At 39.6% G+C, this 21,714-nt stretch overlaps 1 protein-coding gene across 3 annotated transcripts in view; it reads left to right on the top strand.

Moving 5' to 3' along the window:
* Positions 1-10,618, top strand: part of PPP1R14C (protein phosphatase 1 regulatory inhibitor subunit 14C) — a 65,735-nt gene extending 55,117 nt beyond the window's left edge. The window contains exons 2-5 of one of the 3 annotated variants that reach the window (XR_009153521.1): positions 3,116-3,199; positions 3,715-3,747; positions 5,822-6,054; positions 9,282-10,618. Coding sequence is in view for 1 of the 3 variants with exons in the window: in XM_058169719.1 (XP_058025702.1) it covers positions 3,116-3,199; positions 3,715-3,747; positions 9,282-9,356 (192 nt within the window). In the remaining 2 variants the exon portion in view is untranslated. The remainder of the gene's footprint in view (positions 1-3,115; positions 3,200-3,714; positions 3,748-5,821; positions 6,055-9,281) is intronic. The other 2 variants (XR_009153522.1, XM_058169719.1) reach the window with 2 other exon arrangements.
* The last annotated feature ends 11,096 nt before the right edge of the window (positions 10,619-21,714 follow it).

Raw genomic sequence — 21,714 nt, 5'->3', positions numbered from 1 at the left:
GGACCTGCCTGATGTACTTCTGCCAGCAAAAACAGAGCTTGGGAGAATATTGTCTAGGCCAGGGGTTTCAAACTCCATTTTTGATGGCAGAGGGTTACAGGAAGCCTTGGCAGCTGAAAACGGAGCTCGGGAGCCATTTTCGCTGGCAGAGTACTCAGGCCACCACAGGTGCCCTCGACGTTGAGCTGGCCATGCCCACCCTGGCCACACCCATCCCGGCCCCCTGAGGTCAAACATGACCCTCAACGAAATTGAGTTTAACACATCTACTGTATAGTAAGTACAGTTTCCAAGGTGTTTCTGAAGCCTGGGGTGCTGCAGAGAGTGGGGGCAACCAAGCTCATAGGATGGGATATTTCAGCATACCCTTCCACAGAGACTGAATGTCAAATAAGGGTGAGGAAAACAGTGCTGGATGTATCTGGGCACCAAACTTTGCAAGATTTTGAAGGCAACAGTCATCATATTGAATTGGATTCAAAAACACTGTAGGGTCTGTGTTAGACATGTAAAGCTGTTGAATCTACTCCCTCAATTAGCAGGTGGGCTGCCAGCTGTAACCTTGAGTCATCTTTAAAGTCAGCCCATGAAGGACATATTGCAGTCATTTAATGTATAAATACATTATACCTAAATACATTGAAATGAATACTATTTATACCGTACTTAACTGATAGGAAGTACAGTGCACTGGATTCAAATGCAAAAAGGTGTTTGGAAGTATATACAAGTGAATTTAGCATCTGTCTTGAGTTGTTTTAAACCAAGAACTATAGAGCAGAGCTGCCCAGTCCCAGAAAAAGGCATGGCTGCTTTTAGGAGTTGCAGACAAGTGTTACTTTTGCATCACCCGTACCTCTAAAGCACTTTTCTGCTTTTTGTATCAAAGCACTGCAAAGGCTGAGTTGCATATTTCCAGTTGTGAATTGGTTGTAGCTATCAAGACTGGTATAACCATGCACAATGCCCAGTGCTGGTGAAAATGTCTTAATTTTTAAAAAAATCAAAATGAGTAGAAGTTATTCATTTTCATGACTTTTAATGAAACACAGGCAAGAATCACACATTTGAACATCAAACCAATAATCTTATTTATAACCTATAGTTGTAGTGTTGATATCAAAATTTAGTAACTTTCTTGATACGTGAGAGACATCATAATTAGCAACAACTGTAATGATTACAAAATAACACCCATATATACCATTCTCTATTTTTCTGTAAAATATGATGAAAATATAATTTGAAATGTAATTTAAATTTTATAATTAAATGATAATTATAATACTATTTTTTAAGGAGCGAGGGGCTTACAAAAGCAAAAATCCTTAGGGCCTACCAAAGTTATAATGCTGTCCTGGTAGATTCTTTGCAGAGGTACAAAGAAATAGTCACAATTAAGATCAGGATTCTTAGCAGCAGTACTTTTCTCATGATTTGGGGATTGGCTAATGGCTGTTAAGTATTATTTTCTCAGCAGCAAGAACTTTGAAAATGTCTGTTACGATAATTTGTACCTAGATTGTTTAATTAGCTTCTACTGGGAGATGGTTAAAGGTACTAAATAAGTTTTAGGTTTTTTTAAAAGTAATGTTTTAAAAACATCAAAGGGTGAGCTAAAGGATCCTGACGAACTTTACCACATGTTTTCTGTAAGTTGTTCATGTGCTATAAATTGAATTGGGATGTGTTTGAAGTTGGTCCCTGGGCATATCAGCTTCAGAAAAAGAATAGTGCAAATATTTCTAACAAATTTCTGAGATGCTTAGACCTAGAATCTACAATTTAATGGAAGTACTTCTCTGTACTTAGTTCTTAAAAGTAGAATAATGTTAAAAAAAGCTTTGTTTAAAAAAATTAACTTAGAAGTTTCATGGAGAAATCACATTAATCTAAGAATTGGCTCCCACGATTGTTGGTAACCTGAAAAATATTTTTTAATTTTTATTGCTTTAATGGAACTAGGTTTTGTTTGGCTTTCTTGGCCTTGTTTTGGCAATGTGTGCACCAAAGAGTTAATTATTATTGCTTTTCTCACTCAACTTCATCCACTTCTATAATGGAATCATAGAATCTGTTCCAGCAATGCGCTTGGACTACACTTTCTGTATGATTCTATTTTAAGAGCAGCTTAATTTCACACAAGATCTCATTCCCCCTTGATTATACTGAATACAATTATAGGAGGTAACTTATTTTTCCTGAAGCTGACATCGTCGTTTTGGGGAGGGGAGAGAGAGGCAGTTTGTTCTCTTAAGCAGGTTCCCTTTCTTCCTTTTTGTCTGCTCTTCTTTCCATGTACACATTTGCAATTGTTTGGCAAGTAGTGATGTAGCTTTCAGGAGATTTAGAACAGTGTAAGTGAATGTGTGAATAACCTTGAGGAACCAAGGAAAAAGATGCTGCCTAAGAAACAATCGGCCAAGAAAGGGAGGAGACCCCAAGGACTAAATAGCTAGAGAGAGAAAAAAACTTAGGCAGAATTGGCCCCAATTGATCATCCATTTAAAAGTGGCAGGGAAAGTTGTACCTTCAGATTTGCAAGATTCTGTTAATGTAGCCTTGCAAATAAAGTAGAATTAGCTTATCTAGTCTTGTTCCCTTTCTGGTTTACCTGGAAGGCTGACAAACTGCTCTTGGTTTCCTCGGGAATAAACAAAAGAGAGATTCCAACAATGCAAGTCTGAATGCGTGACATCTACTTTACAAAGCTCAAGTGCAATTTTCCAGCTCTTGGCCTAATTGGCATGGGAGTAATAGAGGATAAATGGCATGTCCCAGGTTTCTGCCCAGAGCGAGCTCATGTTACTGGGTTTTTTTTAAAAAAAAAACGCTGGGCTAGGCACCTGCTTCTCTTTTATAGGCAGAGGAGTGGCCAGCTGGCTACAAGTCTAACCTGGCCTGGTGCCAAATGTCAGGAGAGTGGCTTAAAAGGTGTGTGTGTGTGAGAGAGAGAGAAAGAGAGAGAGAGAGAGAGAGAGAGAGAGAGAGAGGGAGTACATTATTAGAGAGAATGAATGAAGTGCCTTTCAATTTTCTGGAGCTGACTAAAAAGGAAGTGAAAAATATAGCTTAAATGCTGTGGAATTTCTCACCCAGCTTTCTTGTTTTCTAGGAAGAAGAGATGCCAGATGTAGAAATTGATATTGACGATCTTCTGGATGCTGCTAATGAAGAGGAGAGAGCCCTCAAACTACAAGTCAGTTTGATTTTTAAGAGATTTGGGAGAATGAATGGCACAGAATCCCACTTTAATTCAGGCTATCTGTCTTCTCGGGCATTTTTTTAATGTTTGGAGAGCAGATTAATAAAGCACACTCAAGAAGGGTAAAATTAAGTCTGTAACAGCTATGAATTGTGGTATGAGGATTAGCATTCCTGTGATTTGATGGCATACCTGTATGGGTTTCCAAGAATGTGTCACTGTCTGCCTGGCACTTTGTATTGATCAGGAAAATAGTACACTTTAACACGGGGAGTGCTTCACTTATCATACTTTTGCTATAACAGTGAGTGACAAGGGAAAATATTAACTAAAATATGGATCAAAGTATTAAGCTTTTGATTGATGATTGATTTTCACACCCATGAGAGAAGCCTGTTTTGCATATGCTTCCCTTAGAAAAGGTGTGTGAGCTATCCAGAAGTAAACAGTTCTTATATATGTGAAAGGGAAATGAAAGATAACTGATGTTTTTATTATTGTACTTCTAGGAAGCGCTTGTAGATTGCTACAAACCTACAGAGGTAAACAAATTTTATATTATTTTACATGTAAAAACTTAATATGGCCTTCTGTATAGGCAGCAGTTATATATGCCAACTATCCTGATCAACACAGATAATCAAATAAATAATTACTTTCAGTGTTTATTATATGTAATTAAAAATTAAAAAATGCAACTCACACAGACTTATAGAGTTAATGTCAGATATAGTATTGTTTGGTAGTGCTTATAAAACTTCATTTATTTTAATTCTTTGGATTGTAAAAGTACCGTATATACTCGAGTATAAGCCGAGTTTTTCAGCACGTTTTTTGTGCTGAAAAACGTCCCCTCGGCTTATACTCGGGTCTATACGGCTTATACTCGAGTTTTTTTTTTTTTTTAAGCCCCTCGGCTTATACTCGAGTATATACGGCTTATACTCGAGTTTTTTTTCTTCTTTTTTTCACATTTTATCGGACGGTGCGGGGAAGCCCTGCCGGTGCAGTGAGAGGGTGGGGCGGGGGGAGCCGCCAGCCTTCTCAGCTGAGGGAGGGAGGGTTTCCCCAACCGGTAGGTGCCTCATTTCCCACCCTCGGCTTATACTCGAGTCCCCAGTTTACCCCAGTTTTTGGGGTAAAATTGGGGACCTCGGCTTATACTCGGATCGGCTTATATTCGAGTATATACGGTACTTCTTTATCCTGAGGGAAAAAACACACACACATATTTAAATGCAAGTTCATAAAACCCTTAAAGATTTTATTACAGTATTTTCCTGCCATTAAAAAAAGAACTGTTAATAGCTGCCACAAAGAATGCAAACAATTCATTGCATGAGTTGGCTACTCCTAGAGTTTATTAGATCATTTGACCTTGAAAACTATTTTTTAATTTTATAAGACTAGATTTTGCAGTGCTGAATTAATGTATGTAAAAAAAAAATAAGTGTCAATCTTATGTTTAATCCCATTCTTATTCTCTGCAAGAATGCTTTTATACAGTAGTTGTTTCAGATTTTTAACCTTGTGAGTGATAATTGAAGTGTGCGTGACTAGAGCAGCTGTATGTGAACAATAGGGATGACCTTGAAACAGTTAATATCTGCTGATATAGAGATAGAAATACGCTACATCTGTCTGCCTTCTTCTCTCCCTCCCTGTTTAGTCTGGTCCTCCCCACTTAGAAAATGTCCTTGGACCATGCTTTATTTTTCAGTTCTTGAAAAAAAAAATAGCATGCCCTTAGATGAAAATAGTAAGTAATCCTATCAAAATACCATAATCATGGTATGAATCCTTGTCTTCTAGATATTGGAAAGATTTGGTGGAAGAAATTCAATACCTGATTCAATAGATTGTTATTCTGTTCTGTCAGAAACAAAGTTTAGAAAGCTTCTTCCAAGTACAGGAATATAATGCCCAGAACTACCACAAGGCTTTATTTCTATATTACCATCTGGAAAATACAGTCAAATTATTAGAGGTAATTCAATTGTGTTTCTAGCATCTATGCTGTAATTTACTAAAAAAATATATATAATTATTTTTAGGTTTTAGCTGCATTTGAGAGATGCATGGCCAAATACATTAAACTGAAAAAAAGAAAAAAAGTGCTATTTCTAAAAAGATATATACTGCCATGTTTGTGCTCCTGGCAATAAGCCTGATATACTATGAATTGTCAGTTTTGGTTTCTGAATTCAGAGAAGAAAAAACTTACAGGAAAGTTACATTGATGTAAACAACTGCATATGTCCTGTAAACCCATGTGGCAGAATATGGGGTGTTTGTCACCCCCCCTCCCCAAACCTCCTAAGAGCTAAATCTGCTGAGGATTTATAGGCAGTAATTGTTGTCAGTAGAAGCACAATAGCAATAGTCTTAGTTGTGGTATTTTGAATATCTTTGCCTGATAATCTTGAGGCAAAACTCCTTCCATAATAATAGTCTATAGTTCCGCTTTTGGGAAGAACACTGATATTCTGAAGAGATCTGATACATTCTGCATTTGGATATGATTTGGCCTACAAGCTTATGTTTAAATCTTTAGTGAAATGTTACAATAGCAAGAGCAATAGACTGGATTTTATACTGCTCCATAACCCTTTATAGCACTCTCTGAACGGCTTACAGAGTTGGCATATTGGCCCCAACAATCTGGGTCCTCCTTTTACTGACCTTGGAAGGATGGAAGGCTGAGTCAACCTTGAGCTGGTCAGGATCGAACTGCTGGCAGTGGAATGCAGAGTTAGCCTGCAGTACTGCATTCTAACCACTGCACCACCACAGCTCTCTGCTACCCGCAATCTTCCCTGCCTGGTGCTGTCTATATGGTGAATGCTAAGGTAGGCAATAAGAGTGGATCAAAGTTCTGATACACTACATGAGGCAACTCTCTAAGATTAGTGATTTAAATGTGTTGTACAGCATCAGTGCAAAGTGTTTGGATGTCTTTCATGGCTGTTTACACACCAGCTTTACCCGTTGCTAAACAAAGACCCTGCCGTTGGGTTGTTTTTCCATGGCTTTCATTAATTCTCCAGCTTTTTAACATCCAAGATATTCACTTTATCTCTGTTGTTCACATGCATTGGATTTATGCTCTACAAAAAGTGAACACTGCAATTTGGAGGGTGGGGGAGAAACATAAGGATGCCTTATCTCAAGTGTAAGCTTGATGAGTGCCAACAATTAAAAATAGTTTCTGTCCCCGTAACATTAGTCTTGAGGAAGATATTCTTTGCAAGCCAGTTGTATACAGCATTCAGGCATTTTCCAAATAAGGAAATGGTAAAATAAAAGTCTAGTAGCAGACCAAAAAAAAGACAATGTTTTAACAATTGGTGTTTTGCTCTAAAAATATGTACAACTGTACCTTTTATTGGGCACTTCAAAGTCTCAATCCATTGGCACTTAAAATAGCTTTATTGCCTGGAAAGAAAAGCTCCTGGCATCAGAAGCCTCTAGGAAATGTTTGGCTATTATAACTAATGAGTGTCTTTATGCTATTAATAAATACTTAGTTCCATTTTCCAGATAGCAACCTAAAATAGAGTAATGCTTAGTGTGAATTTCAGTGATGGTGTTTTAAGGAAAGTGCCATTAATATTTGAGCAGAAAATGTTTGATAGTGCCTTCTGATTTATTCAGATGAAACCTAGAATTGGAGAAATTAGTTCTTTATTATGGGAATCAATGTACATGTTTTAAAATACATGACCACAGTGCCTGGTTGGCTAGAAACAGGAAGTAGGTTCATGTTTCTTCAAAATTTCATGTTTCTTCAAAAATTACCAACTTGATCAAATTTTTTCCTATCCTCTCTAAAATTAAGCTTGGCCCTCAGTTAGCAAAGTTAGACATAATTAGATTAAATGACCTTGGTGATTCTTCAGAAGCTACCGGAAGGAAATAATTGGTTTTATCTCAACACACCTGTCTATATATATATAAATAGAAACAAAGCAGACTTAATGTCTATGGAGATTCCCAGTCATTCAGATCGTAATTGTCTCAAAGGCGCTTTTTTTTTCTTCCCCAAAAGACAACTGGACTGTTTTTCTGTTTTTTGAGGAGGCAGAAGAAGACGTTTTGCATCTCATTCAAGAAGCTTCATCAGTTGAACTGATGAATAGCATAAGTCCAGTTACCTTTTGGAAAAAAGCATTTGAGACAATATAATCTTAAAGGGGGAAAAAAGGACGATTGATAAGAATTCCACTCTTCTAAACAAGAATGTTACTCCAACCATTCCTGCATGTTCCCTAGCACTGGAGAGTATTTTCTGGCCAGGGGTGTCAAACTCCGTTTTTGCTGGCAGAGGGTTGCAGGAGGCCGTCCCAGCTGAAAACGGAGCTCAGGAGTCCATTTTCATTGGCAGATAGCTCAGACCAGCACAGGCACTCTCCGACACGAGTGATGTCAAGCTGGCCACGCCCACCCCAGGCCCCTAAGGTCAAACACAACCCTGATGTGGCCCTCAATGAAATTGAGTTTGACACCCCTGCTCTAGGTCCTTTCCTTTATGCAGACCACTGTGTTGTTATTGAGGGATTTGAAAGCCAATTCATAAGCCAAAGGCAGTCAAAGAAATCCTTACAGGCAAATTATATGGCTGCCCCTCTCACAGAAAGTGACTCTGAGTGGCAGTCCAGCTTTATGCATAAAAACATATTGTTTTGACATTAATCAAGTTGTCAAATACAGAAGCAGGTACAGAATAAAGATCAGTTAACCCTAGATAAGTCACGTGTTTGGTCCTTTACTCAGGTGTCACATGGAACATAAAGCACAGGAAAATAACACTTTAAAAGATTTCAAGAAGATAACTATATCATCCTCCCCCTCCCCCTGTACATCCCCTCTCTTGAGCTCTGTTTTTGCTGGCAGAGGGCTGCAGGAGGCCTTCATAGCCGAAAACCTGGACCACCACAGGCACCCCGACACGGGTGATGTTGAGCTGGCCACACCCATGCCGGACACATCCAGCCTAGCCACGCCCCCCCCAAGGTCAAACACACCCTGATGTGCCCTCAATAAAATCGAATTTGACACCTGTTTTAGCGAGAATGGAGAGGATATGCTGAATGGGGATTAAGCTGATAAAGCAAGTGGTCTGAAAATTACATGAGCAAAATATTGCCCTTTGCTATGATGGTCGCAATCACCCTCTGCAACTGAATGAAGCAAGTGCATTGGAATGGTAAAAAGAGTTTAATTTCTTTAGAGCCTCACACTTTATATGGGCTCCTTCTGCCATAGAATCCGGGCAATGGCTTTAGTTCTCTAGAATTCAAAAGTGGTGATTTGATTGGATGCATCTTGATGTAGGAGCTTTGAAGAGAATTGAATGGCTGATGCAGCTAGTCGTCGATTTACAACATTTCATTTAGTGACCGTTCAAAGTTACAATAGCAATAGCACTTAGACTTACATACCGCTTCACAGTGCTTTACAGCCCATTCTTAAGAGGTTTACAGAGTCAACATATCTGGGTCCTCACTTTACTGATCTCGGAAGGATGGGAGGCTGAGTCAACCTTGAGCCAGTAAGAACCAAAATGCTGAACTGAAGGCAGCTGGTAGGCAGCAGAAGTAGCCTGCAGTATTGCAGTCTAACCACTGCGCTACCACGGCATTGAAAAAAGTGACTGATGATTGTTTTTCATACTCAGGGACCGTGGCAGCATCCCCATGGTCACATGATCAAAATTCAGATGCTTGGCAACTGACTCATATTTATGACAGTTGCCGTATCCTGGGGTCACGCAATCTGCTTTGGTAACCTGACAAGCAAAGTCAATAGGGAAACCAGATTCACTTAACCGTTAGTAACTTAACAGCTGAAGTGATTCACTTAACAACCGAGACAAGAAAAGTCATAAACTGGGGCAGAATTCACTTAACAAAATGTCTCACTTAGCAACAAAAATGTAGGGCTCAATTGTGGTCATAAGTCAAGGACTTCCTGTATTTGATATGTAAGAAGAGTGGAGGGTGGAAGATACTTGCATCTTGAAGATACTTACTATTATTTTTAATCAGTGATTTCACCCCTCCCCCTTTTTTTTTAGGATTTTATCAAAGAACTTCTAACTCGGATAAGAGGGATGAGGAAACTGAGCCCTCCTCAAAAGAAGAGTATATAAGTGAACATGGAGCCCTCTTGAGAGAAGTGATCAATAAACTGGAACTATTAAATAAGGCACCTGCTAGTTTGGTCGTTATGAGCAATTTTTCTCTTTTTTGGTTGAATTCTGACATTTTAAAGAATTCAACCCCTTCTGTTTAAGGCAGTTTTTTCAAGTGTGATTTTATTTTATCACAGATAGCAACGTTACGGATGCTGCTTTTACTACCTGCGGATGATCAAGATAGATGGGAAAACATCAATTTTAGAGGGACTTTCCTAGGCAGTAATTCTGCCTGATGTAAAACTACTAGGGAAATGCTGTTCCTTTACAACCAGTTGGATCATTAAGTTGTACACCAGACTCATGGATGTTAAGGTTCTTGTGCTTGTGTACATAAATTATCAAGTGAGTGTTACTATTGATTCACATCGGTGGAAACGAAATGTGCTCTTAAGTAACAATATAAACTGAAGTTATAACCAATGTGGTGTTGCGGGCATGGGGGGTGAGGGGAGGGATGCAGTTTGTTCAATGGGGATGCTGCCACTGTTAAAGCATTGCAACAAATGCCTCTATTCACAAAGCAACACATAAGCAAACTGGGGTCCAAGGGCTTGATTTTTTTAGGTACTATTACCAACTTTGAGGCTCAGCCAGATATAATCTCTCTTCATTTTATGATCTGTTAGGGTTGATCAACCTATTGCTAAAGGGTCTGATAAGCCAGCAGGAAAAAGGTCAATACCATTATGGGAAAGTCTTGGAGAGAGTATCTCCATAGACATCTTGGAGAGAGGGGAAATGGAAGTCAACCCACCCCTTCTTATAATAAGAATATCCAGCCATCGCTTCCTATTTTGACCAACTTGGTAGGTTGGCTGGCTGGTTGGCGAAGTGATCTAGGTTGCAGAGGTGAAAGCTCGTTCCCCAAACTCTTCAGGAAAACATTCTTTGTTCTAATGCAGTGTTTCTCAACTTTAGCAACCTAATAGCATGCTGGCTGAGGAATATTGGGAGTTGGAGTCCACACATTTTAAAGTTTCCAAGGTTGAGAAGCACTGCTGTAATATTTCACAAGCTACCATCTGCTGGTAGATGCTAGTCTGGCATTTTATATCAAGGGTGCTCTGAACATAATTTTATTTTTTAAAAAGAAGAAATACATGTTTGTGGACTTTATGTATACCGGCAAGCTTTTTTAAATGTATTTAATTTTGTAATGTTTTATTAATGACTTTATTTACCAGATATTTACTCAAATAAATGCAACAAATTGAGATGTTGTTATGTATATGTTAACTATTGACAGAAAAGTGGAACATGAAGGTGAAAAGGTTGTTTTACGTTTGGGTAGATCACTAACAACTTCATAAACTATATCCACACTGTTTCCTAAGGAGTTGACACATATATGCCCTTGTACAGCTTTCCTCTGTTTTCAGAATTATTTTTAAATGATACAGTTATCTCAATAGCAAAATTTTGTGAAGAGGAGTGTGTTTCCCAAACACATTGTTCTTTGTTTTAATATTGTGAGTTACATAAAGATATGTAAAACTTTTCTCCTCCTCACTTGAACCAACTCCTGTCCCATGTACTTCTCTGAAGTAAATGTGAAAATATGTTTTATTTCACCCCTGCATTTTGTTTGAATCTTATAATTTTACTGAAATGCTTCTGGAGTCACTGTTAATAGAAATAACTGGAAAAAAATGACACACAGCATCCTTTACAATGAAGAATGTTAAGTGGTATTTAAAAGATTACAAAGAATTAGCTATCTAGATCAGTTGCTGAAGTGTTGTTTTGTGACCTTGATTGTTTTAATCCTGAAATAATTACAGATGAATTTTAACAGATGTTCCTGACCTATAAATAGTAATTAGCATAATTACACTTTTTCTTACAAATACTTAAGGTGGGAAGGAGGTGCCAATATTGAGGGTTTCATTTAAAAGGTGAATAAAAATGTTCTTGCTATGTTTAAGTTAATGGGAATGGATGGAAACCATTTGGGAAATGATTTGGCCAAGATGAGGTTTTATTCTAACTTCATAATCCTTGCATTGTTCTAAGAGAGGAATTAGACAGAAACTTTTCCACTTATTTTTAAAATGGTATAACATTATTAATTAAAGATATGTCATAATGTCATAATAACAGAGTTGGAAGGGACCTTGGAGGTCTTCTAGTCCAACCCAGACAGGAAACCCTACACCATTTCAGACAAATGGTTATTCAACATTTTCTTAAAAATTTCCAGTGTTGGAGCATTCACAACTTCTGCAGGCAAGTTGTTCCATTTATTAATTGTTCTAACTGTCAGGAAATTTCTCCTTAGTTCTAAGTTGCTTCTCTCCTTGATTAGTTTCCACCCATTGCTTCTTGTTCTACCCTCAGGTGCTTTGGAGAATAGCTTGACTCCCTCTTCTTTGTGGCAACCCCTGATATATTGGAACACTGCTATCATGTCTCCCCTAGGCCTTCTTTTCATTAAACTAGACATACCGAGTTCCTGCAACCGTTCTTCATATGTTTTAGCCTCCAGTCCCCTAATCACTTTGTTGCTCTTCTCTGCACTCTTTCTAGAGTCTCAACATCTTTTTTACATTGTGGCGACCAAAACTGAATGCAATATTCCAAGTGTGGCCTTACCAAGGGATTATAAAGTGGTATTAACATTTCACGTGATTCATGTAAAGAAATTCATTAAAGATCACCATAAAGATCATCTGTTGAATGCAGGGCAGACTATATGCACTTTCACACTGCCATTGTGTGTCACTTAAAAGTGGCTTGAAGTAACTCCATAGTAATCTTCATTTCTGTGGCTGTCAAAAGCCCCATGTACAGTAAAAACTGTCATAATTCAAGAAGACCCAGTAGAGTGCTGATCTCAGAGGAACAAAAATCTCTTCACACCACTCTACATTCAAGGAAAACAAAATGCTGCCACTCCCATTCTGTATCCTTAATTTACCTTATGTCCGTTGGCTGGTTATATACAGTGATAATAAAGAAAACTCATAATTTGCTTAGAGGCAAATGAAGGCTGGGTAGGGCAAAGGTTTCCCTGACTGGAAGAACAGATTGCTCCACAAGTTCAGCAAAACTCTAGCAGTATAAAGGTTTTGCTTTAGTTTCAGATGTTAAACAGGAACAAGAGCAAGCAAATTTGATTCTTGAACAAAACTGATAAAAGTGGAATTGCAGATTCCATTCCAGTACTGCCTCTGATGCTCCATAGGGAGGTAACGCCACATCTTCCATTATGCTCACACAGATATGTAACTTTGCTGTTGTTGTTTTTCCCACATTAAATACGAGGAGGGAACAATCTAATTAAAAACACCTTCAAATGGAGAAGTGATGATTGTATATGTCCAGTGGAGAAGTTTTTTTTTCTGTTGACAATTTTTGGGTTCTAGTCTATATTCCTAAATGCTTCACCCGAGCCTCCCAAAATATTCTATAACCACGTATAAGGTTAGACATGAACATGTTCTTACATGAACACAAGACACTGTTTGGACTTGAGCAACACAAGGCAGAAAGAAGATTCAAGTTTTCTGTTCTATGACTTCTTTGCATAACTAATCCCATCCAGAATCAAGACTTTCACTGCACTTTTGATCATAATGGTAGCTTGATTCCTCATGGATTGGCTGTCTTCCACTGATGAACCGATTAAAGGTAAAGGTTCCCCTAACACATATGTGCTAGTCGTTCCCGATTCTAGGGGGCAGTGCTCATCTCCGTTTCAAAGCCGAAGAGCCAGTGCTGTCAGAAGACGTCTCCGTGGTCATGTGGCCGGCATGACTCAACGCCAAAGGCACACGGAACACCAAAAGTAGTCCCTATTTTTCTACTTGCATTTTTTACGTGCTTTCAAACTGCTAGGTTGGCAGAAGCTGGGACAAGTAATGGGAGCTCACCCCGTTACGCGGCACTAGGGATTCAAACCACTGAACTGCCAACCTTTCGCAACAAGCTCAGCGTCTTAGCCACTGAGCCACCACGTCCCTTGGTGAATTGATTACAGGTGTTCTAATGGGAAACATGGCAAAGGCAAGAGATGGGGGCGGGCTTTGAAAAAGACCATTCAGAATAGAAGGGATTTTCTTTTTATCATCTGGCAGCAGACTAGGAGCCTCAGTAATCATCTCTGCCTTAATCTGGGCTAGAAATGGCACTTTTATTTCGCTCCATTCACAATTCACAAATGTTCTTGATGAATAAATAAATATGGGGTGGAGCTAAATTATTATTATTTAGGTGATGGACAACCAGAAATGGGCATTTTTATTTATTTCCATTCACAAATCTCTTGCTGGCTAAGTAGATACTAGTTGAGCTAAATTATTGGGGCCATGAGCAGCTTTCTTGTTTTTAAGGACATTAGATTAAAAAAAAAAGTAAATGCCACACTATTAGGGCAGCCCGCAAAATGAATGTGACGGCAGCCTTCCTTGTGTTAGAATAACTTGGAAGCATTTGTTGCCCACTGTGCATAAGACAACAGAGAACACAAAGCAATTCTTCAACATGACAAATGGTTTTACTTTTAATTGTCTGAAACTTTGAGTCACATCTATGGTGAAATGTAAAAACCCATATCATTGGCTGAAAATCCATACTTAATGTCCTATTTGGTGCCAATTGCAGACCTAGTCAGTTTTGAATGCTTTCAATTGCGCCATGACTAAAACAGCTTCCTCTTATGAATATGTTTCTGGAAAGTTTAGCGTCACTATCAATTCCTTCTTACAGTAAACTGGGAAGCTGCTAAAAAGCAGCGTCTGTTTCTTTCTTCTTCTGGAAGCATAAAACAGTTAGTGTTGTGGCTTGCCCTCCTCCAGATTACGCATGCTGAAAATTCTTTGGCCTGTACAAAGTATCAAATTGGATTTAAAATAATTCCTTGGCTGATTTCCTGCTCAAGTGGAAGGGGCTGGATTCTTCTCTAGAGCCACAGTGTAGCTTGGATTTCCGCGCTACTGTAAAATGGGAGTTGAATAAAGCAGAGATCTCATTGTAATGCACCTCTGTTATTGCCGTGTGGGAGTCCACACGGGTGACTTTTGAATAGCACAGAAGCTGACTTTAAGCCAGAGAATTGACATCAATGAAGACAATTCTGACCCCAAATATAATTCACATTTGCCTTCCAAAAATGAGAATCCCATTAAACTTAAACTTGGATAGCAATGAATATACTCAGAAGGCAATTCTTAAACGTGTGCACTCTCTCTATCTCCCTCCCTCTCTCCCTCTCCCTTCCCCCTCCTCCTCTCCCTCACATAAGGCAAGTTAGTACAACACTTGAATCCATTTTGGTATTCCGTCTATAAAGAATTATGCCAGATGGGTGAGCTTTGGAATGAGGCCATCTTTATAGCTATCAGTAGCGATACAGCGAGTCCTCGACGTATGACCACAATTGAGTCCACAATTTCTGTTGCTAAGCAAGGCAATTGTTGAGTTTTTGTCCCATATTATGACTTTCTTGCCACAGTTGTTAAGTTAGTAACAAGCTTTTAAGGGAATCTGGCTTCCCCATTGATTTTGCTTATCAGAAGGTGTCTGATCACGCAAAAGGTGATGACACTGCAACCCAGTGGTGAAATCTGAAACAATTTACTACCGGTTCTCTGGCAGTGCATGCGCTGTGTGCGTGCATGGACAGTGCACACCATGCATCAAATGTGAGGTGCGCACACATGCACAGTGCACACTACGCACCAAATGTGAGGTGAGCACGCGCATGCAGTGCGTGCCAAAAGGAGGCATGGGGTAAGTAGAAGGTGGGGTGATCAGCTTTTTTTAAGGGGTGGTAAAAGCATTTTAAAAAAATGCTTTTAAAAAGGCTCTGACCATCACACGGCTCAGCTGTGATCATCAGAGCCTTTTTTTTTGCTTTTAAAAGCATTTTTTTACAACCTATTCGGGCGAATAGGTTGTAAAAAATGTGATCATCAGAGCCTTTTTTTATCTTTTAAAAGCATTTTTCCCCCCACCTGTTTGGCCAACTAGGTTGTAAAAAATGCTTTTAAAAGTTAAAAAAAGGCTCTGAGGATTGCACGGCTCAGCTGTGATCATCAGAGCCTTTTTTTTTTACTTTTAAAAGCATTTCTTTACAACCTATTTGGGCAAATAGGTTGTTAAAAAAATGTGATCATCAGAGCCTTTTTTTACTTTTAAAAGCATTTTTTAAAAGAAGCGGCAAGCGGGCAAGCAGGTGACCGGGCGATTGGGTGAACATGGGCTGTGGGGGGGGGCAGGGATTTTTGCTACCGGCTCTCTGAACCACCCACCACCTTCTACCACTACCGGATCAGCTGATCCTGTTCTAACCGGGAGCATTTCATCCCTGCTGCAACCATCACAAATGCATGCCAGTTGCCAAGCATCCAAATTTTGATCATGTGACCACAGGGAAGCTGCAATGGGTGTAAGTATGAAAAACAGTCATAAGTCACTTTTTCCAGGGCTGTTGTTTCTTCAAACAATCATTAAACAAATGGTCATAAGTTGAGGACTACCTAGTATGTGTTAATTTGAAAGTATTGGCATCTTCCTGGCCATTGAGCCTGTTAGGTGTCTTATTACCTCCTCGCTGGAGCAATGGGAACCTCTAGAGTTAAGAACAAGCTCTAAAATTATCCTGGGGTTTATTCTCCCCGTTGAAGAGATAATAGATCCAACATCTACAGAACATCTGATTTTGATACATTCATTTCTAAGACTATAATTGTTAGTTCAAACCAATGTTACTGTGTTATAGGTATTGCCCAGGATAGGTCACTTTTTGGCAGCAAAAGCTTAGTTTTGTAATTGCTTCAACTGCTGTGCTAACTCTGAAAGTGGCACAGCAGTTCAGGAAAAACTGAAATAATAAGAACAAAAGTAGCTTGTAGTCCCCAGGAGTTTATGCCATCTCTTCTATTTGTCTTTAAAATGCCACAAAGAGTCTTTGCTTTTGCTGCAGGAGACTACTCTGCATAGACTACCAGAGGGAAATTGTTGTAAGGGAAAGAAACATCTGGGATCTTGTAGCCCAGGAGTGTCGAACCTTGATAATTTTAAGACTTGTAGACTTCAACTTCTATGCTGGCTGAGGAATTCTTGGAACTGAAGTCTTAAAATTCTGGACTTCAGTTCCCTTGTTCTAGTCCAAGCTTTCTGAGCTTGGCTTCTTTAAGACGAGTGGACTTCAACTCCTACAATTCCCTGTTTGGGATTCTAGCCCACTGCTTCCCACCTCTTTTCTTGGCTGCCTGATTATAGAAAGGGATCACAGATGTTCTATTCTAGTTGTTTGCTAATGCCAGCATTTGGCTTAGTGCCTTAATCCATAGAAGTTTAATGCATATTGCAGTGCATTGCACAAGCTGTACAAGCACTCTGTGCATTTGCTTTTCTAAGAGCTCCAGCAGATCAGGCAAAGTATTTGGACTTTTGCGGTGTCAAAGCAGGGGCAGATAAACCAAGAGTAAGTTACAAAGTCCAAAGCTTTTAACAAGGGAGTCTCAATTTATAATTTGTAATAAGCAAGGAGAGAAAGTATGAAATATTTGTTGATTGTATTTTATTTAAATTGACTGCCATTTAGATTACAGCCATTTTTATTTTTCCCTCAGTTGGGTCTAGTTATACAGCCCCTGGTACATTACCTAAGATTGTGTTCAGTCCTTGGGACAATAAGAGTTACTTTGGAGTGACGTTGGTTGGAAGGCAGCCAGATTAAGTGATTAAAGTGACATAGCCTTGCTTTATTGATGGATGATGATGATGATGATGATGATGATTATTATTATTATTATTATTATTATTATTTTTATACCGCCTTTCTCCGAAGACTCAGGGCAGTGTACAGCAAAAATAAAACATAAATATCAAAAAAAGTTTAAAATACAATAACCATTAAAAATCTAAATTCAATAAGCTGAGAATTTAAATTTTTTTGAATAAAATTATTAATAAAATTATTCCCCTTAAAAAACCCATTAAAACATTCAATTAAAATTGTATCAGGCCAGCCCTGCTTGGTGAAAAAAGCCAGCCCTGCTTGGTGAAAAAAGAAGGTTTTGAGCTTGCGCTTAAAGGTCCGAAGATCAGGGAGAAGTCATAGCCCAACGGGTAGTTCATTCCACAGGGCCGGAGCTCCCACAGAGAACGCTGTCCCCCTGGGGGTCGCCAGCCGACATTGAGGAGGCCCTCTCTGTGGGAGCGGACAGGTCGATGGGAGGTTACCGACGGCAGTAGGTGGTCCCATAAATATCCCGGTCCCATGCCATGGAGCGCTTTAAAGGTAATAACCAAAACCTTGAATCGCACCCGGAAGACCACCGGCAACCAGTGCAGCCTACGCAGGAGAGGTGTTACATGGGAGCTACGGGAAGCTCCCTCAATCCCCTGCGCGGCCGCATTCTGTACCAGTTGGAGCCTCCTGGTGCTCTTCAAGGGGAGCCCCATGTAGAGAGCATTGCAGTAATCCAGATGGGAAGTAACGAGGGCATGAGTGACTGTACATAACGAGTCCCGATCCAGGAAAGGGCGCAATTGGAGAATCAGGCAAACCTGATAAAAAGCTCCCCTGGCGACAGCCGTCAAATGGTTTTCTAAAGACAGCCACGCGTCCAGGAGAACGCCTAAATTGCGCACCAATTCCCTGGGGGCCAACAATTCGCCCCCCACAGTCAAAGATGGAGTTAATTGACTGTGCTGGGACGACGGTATCCACAGCCACTCTGTCTTGGATGGGTTGAGCTGGAGTCTGTTCGTCCCCATCCAGACCTGAACGGCCTTGAGGCACCAGGTCATCACATCAACAGCTTCATTGGGGTGGTTCGGGGTGGAAATGTACAGCTGAATGTCATCAGCGTACAGTTGACAACTCACCCTAAAACCACGGATGATCTCCCCCAGCGGCTTCATATAGATGTTGAACAGGAGAGGCGAGAGAATCGACCCCTGCAGAACCCCACAAGTGAGTTGCCTAGCAGTCGACCTCTGCCCCCCTGTCAACACCGTCTGCAAACGGTCGGAGAGGTAGGAGAACCACCAAAAATGGTGCCCCCCACTCCCAAACCCTCCAACCGTCGCAGCAAGATACCATGGTCGATGGTATCAAAAGCTGCTGACAGATCCAACAGGACAAGGACAGAGGAACAACCCCTGTCCCGAGCCCTCCAGAGGTCATCCACCAACGTGACCAAAGCTGTCTCCGTGCTATACCCAGACCTGAAGCTGGACTGGCACAGGTCTAGATAGACAGTTTCCTCCAGGTACTGGGGAAGCTGCCATGCCACCACACTCTCAACAACCCTCGCAACGAAGTGAAGGTTGGAGACAGGACGATAATTAACCAAAATAGTCGGGTCCAGGGAAGGCTTCTTAAGGAGGAGTCTCACCACCGCCTCTTGCAAGGCAGCTGGGAAGACTCCCTCCATCAGTTTTAATGTCTTCTCCCATTTTATAAGGTTCACTTGTTTTTCTTCCCATTTCTTCTAACATTTTTTCTTACCAAAATCATTGAATCATTGGATTTCCATGTTGGGCATTCTTCCTTGAAAATACCCTTTGTGATAACTATCTCTGGTTTAGTTTCTGTTGTTTAAAAAATTGGACATGGATCTGACTATAGAAGACATTTCCATACATAAATTGTTTTCACAGAGGAATTAAAACTAATAATTTCCACAACAGTCAACTGTGCTATTCACAACATTGCTATAGACTAAAGGCTCCGTGGAATTTTATCTCACTCGGGTTGTCCTAATTGGACACAGGACATTGTTTAAGCAATTCTTGGGGTTAAAAAAAAAGAGTCTAGCAAACTCTCTAAGCAAAGATTTATGATGCTTCCTATTGCTTCCTGTTGTTATTAAACTGGAGGAAACTAACTCAAGATAGAATACACTATATATAAGCTTCCAAGTTTCACGTTCTGAAAATTACAAAGGACTTGCTTTAGGTTTCCATGTCAACAGCTTACAGGACTGGAGAGTACTTAATGCCTTTATGATGTCTAGCTTTTTCCTATTGAGTATTCTCTCTTTGTCTCAGCTTGGTGTTTGGAAGTGGATTGAATCAGATTCTTGTCAAGGCTCCTGCTTGGCTTTCTGGCTTCTCTTTCCAACAATACCGTCAAACTTTTCTACAAATCAGTAGAATCACTGAGAATTGAGTGGTATATGACTTTAATAAAATATTATTATTAGATTTGGTGCAAAAATTTGATTTCCCATTTAAATTCTTGGAAATTTTGTACTTGACAAATGGAGAGTGATCTAATGTCTAATAGAATTATACCAAAAAGAATGATGTTCCCTGTAAATTGCAATATATATACAAATATGCATGCTTTGTCCTTTTGTTCTCACTATTTTTTCCCACTCATCATTTATTGCTGGATCAGAACTTCAACTGACATCTGATTAAATCAAAGGCTTGGTTTCACTGTCCTGTGTGAATTTTGTTACCAGGATGTGAAGTAATAAAACTCAGATTTCTTCTAAGGAGGAAGGAGGAGGCTATTGTCATTAACACCAGAGTGTCTTTTTCTCCAGCAGGATCTTGCAACTCAGTTATGATATCTCCAGTTACAAAAACAGCAAAAGAAAATAAGTTTAACCTGGGTCAATAAGAAAACAAATCAAAGCATCTATATTTGCTGCAAACTTTAAGGAAAGAAATATTGCTTTTCAATTCTGTTTGAATTTCATCACAAGCACAAGGCAATAAATTGGATTTATTTGAAGCTAGATTGCTGTTGTGAACTTGGAACAAAAAGGAAATGAATGCCAGGAAAGCCCATCAGAACCACTCTTATTTATGAGCATTAGGCATTTTCTTGAAACATTTTTGCCTGCAAAGGAGGAATATGAAATTTATTTAGTTATGTTTACAAACATTTCTGTATTGTTCTCTCCAAATTGTTCTGCATTGTTTAGCATATACAAGCATGAAACACACAAGACCTCTCCCTTCCTGATTTTTTTTCTTTCGTTCAATCATGTCCAATTCTAAGAGACTGCTTGGACAGATTCCTGCAGTTTTCTTAGCAAGGGTTTAAGAAGTGGTTTTCCATTGCCTCCCTCCTAATGATGAGAAAGGTGACTGGCCCAAGTTGATCCAGCTGGTCACCCAACTCACAGTCTCCTGGTTTTTAGTCTGATGCCTTAACTACTATACCAAACTGGCTCTAACTATAGTCATTCCTCAAAAACAACAATCTTGCCACATGTACATGTAAAAATGAGCATGGTTAGCCAGTCCCCGTCAGACCTAAGTGTCAAACACTCAGTTAAAAAGGGTCTCCAGTGCCTTCTTAAATGCCAAAAGCAAAGTGACCAGGCTCACCTCTGGGGAAAGTATATTCCACAATGTGCTTAAATGGGACACCATATCCCACAAATAATGTTTTTTAAGCCATGTCTCCGCCCATTACCTTCAACATTTCTTTCAACTTACAGGATGCACAGGATCAGTTTTGATAAGGTGGTCCCTAATACTGTTCAGTGTCATGTGCCAGAGAAAATAATATAGAAGCCTCAATAAATAAATAAACTCCCAAAAGCTTTTACCATTGACCTCACCCCATTCCTAAGAGGACTATAAGGGGCGTGCATAAGTGCACAAAAGTGCCTACTGCTCCTGTCCTATTGTTTCCTTTCAATATATGTGTTTACATATAATGTTGTGACAAAAATAAATTAAAAAAATTAATAACTGTGTTTGTCATCTTTGTTTTATGTATTGATATCACTTGGGGTGTGTGTGAAGCGTGATGCAACTAAGAAAGCATTCTCTCTTAAAATAACAGAGTTGGAAGGGATCCTGTAAGTCATCTGCTGCTCAAGCAGGAGCCCCTATATCATTTCTGACAAGTGGCCGTCCAGTCTCTTCTCGAAAGCCTCCAGTGATGAAGCATCCACAACTTCTGAAGGCAAGCTGTTCCATTCATTGATTGTTCTCACTGTCCTTATTTCTAAGTTAAATCTCTCCTTGATCAGTTTCCATCCATTGTTCCTTGTCTGGCCTTTGGGTGCTTTGGAAAATAGGTTGTCCCCCTCTTCTCTGTGACAGCCCCTCAAATATTGGAACACTACTAGCCTGTTATCCCTGGTCCTTCTCTTCACTAGACTGAATGTTCTTCATAGGTTTCAGCCTCCAGGCCCCTAATCATCTTTGCTGCTCTCCTCTGAAGAAGAGGAGTCTTCTTATATGCTGGGTAAATGAAATTTAAAAAAAATATTTTAATTGTACGAGATAATCCTATGCACATGTTGGATTTAAGTCCATCTTGCTATCTTTTCGATTCTTATCAGGAATTCAGGTTTTGAATATTTCTCCAAACAGTAGCATGCAG

Source organism: Ahaetulla prasina, chromosome 1, assembly GCF_028640845.1.
Source record: "Ahaetulla prasina isolate Xishuangbanna chromosome 1, ASM2864084v1, whole genome shotgun sequence".
Taxonomy (NCBI): Eukaryota; Metazoa; Chordata; class Lepidosauria; order Squamata; family Colubridae; genus Ahaetulla; species Ahaetulla prasina.
Note: the sequence above shows the minus strand (reverse complement) of the source record. Positions and strands in the feature narration are given on the sequence as shown.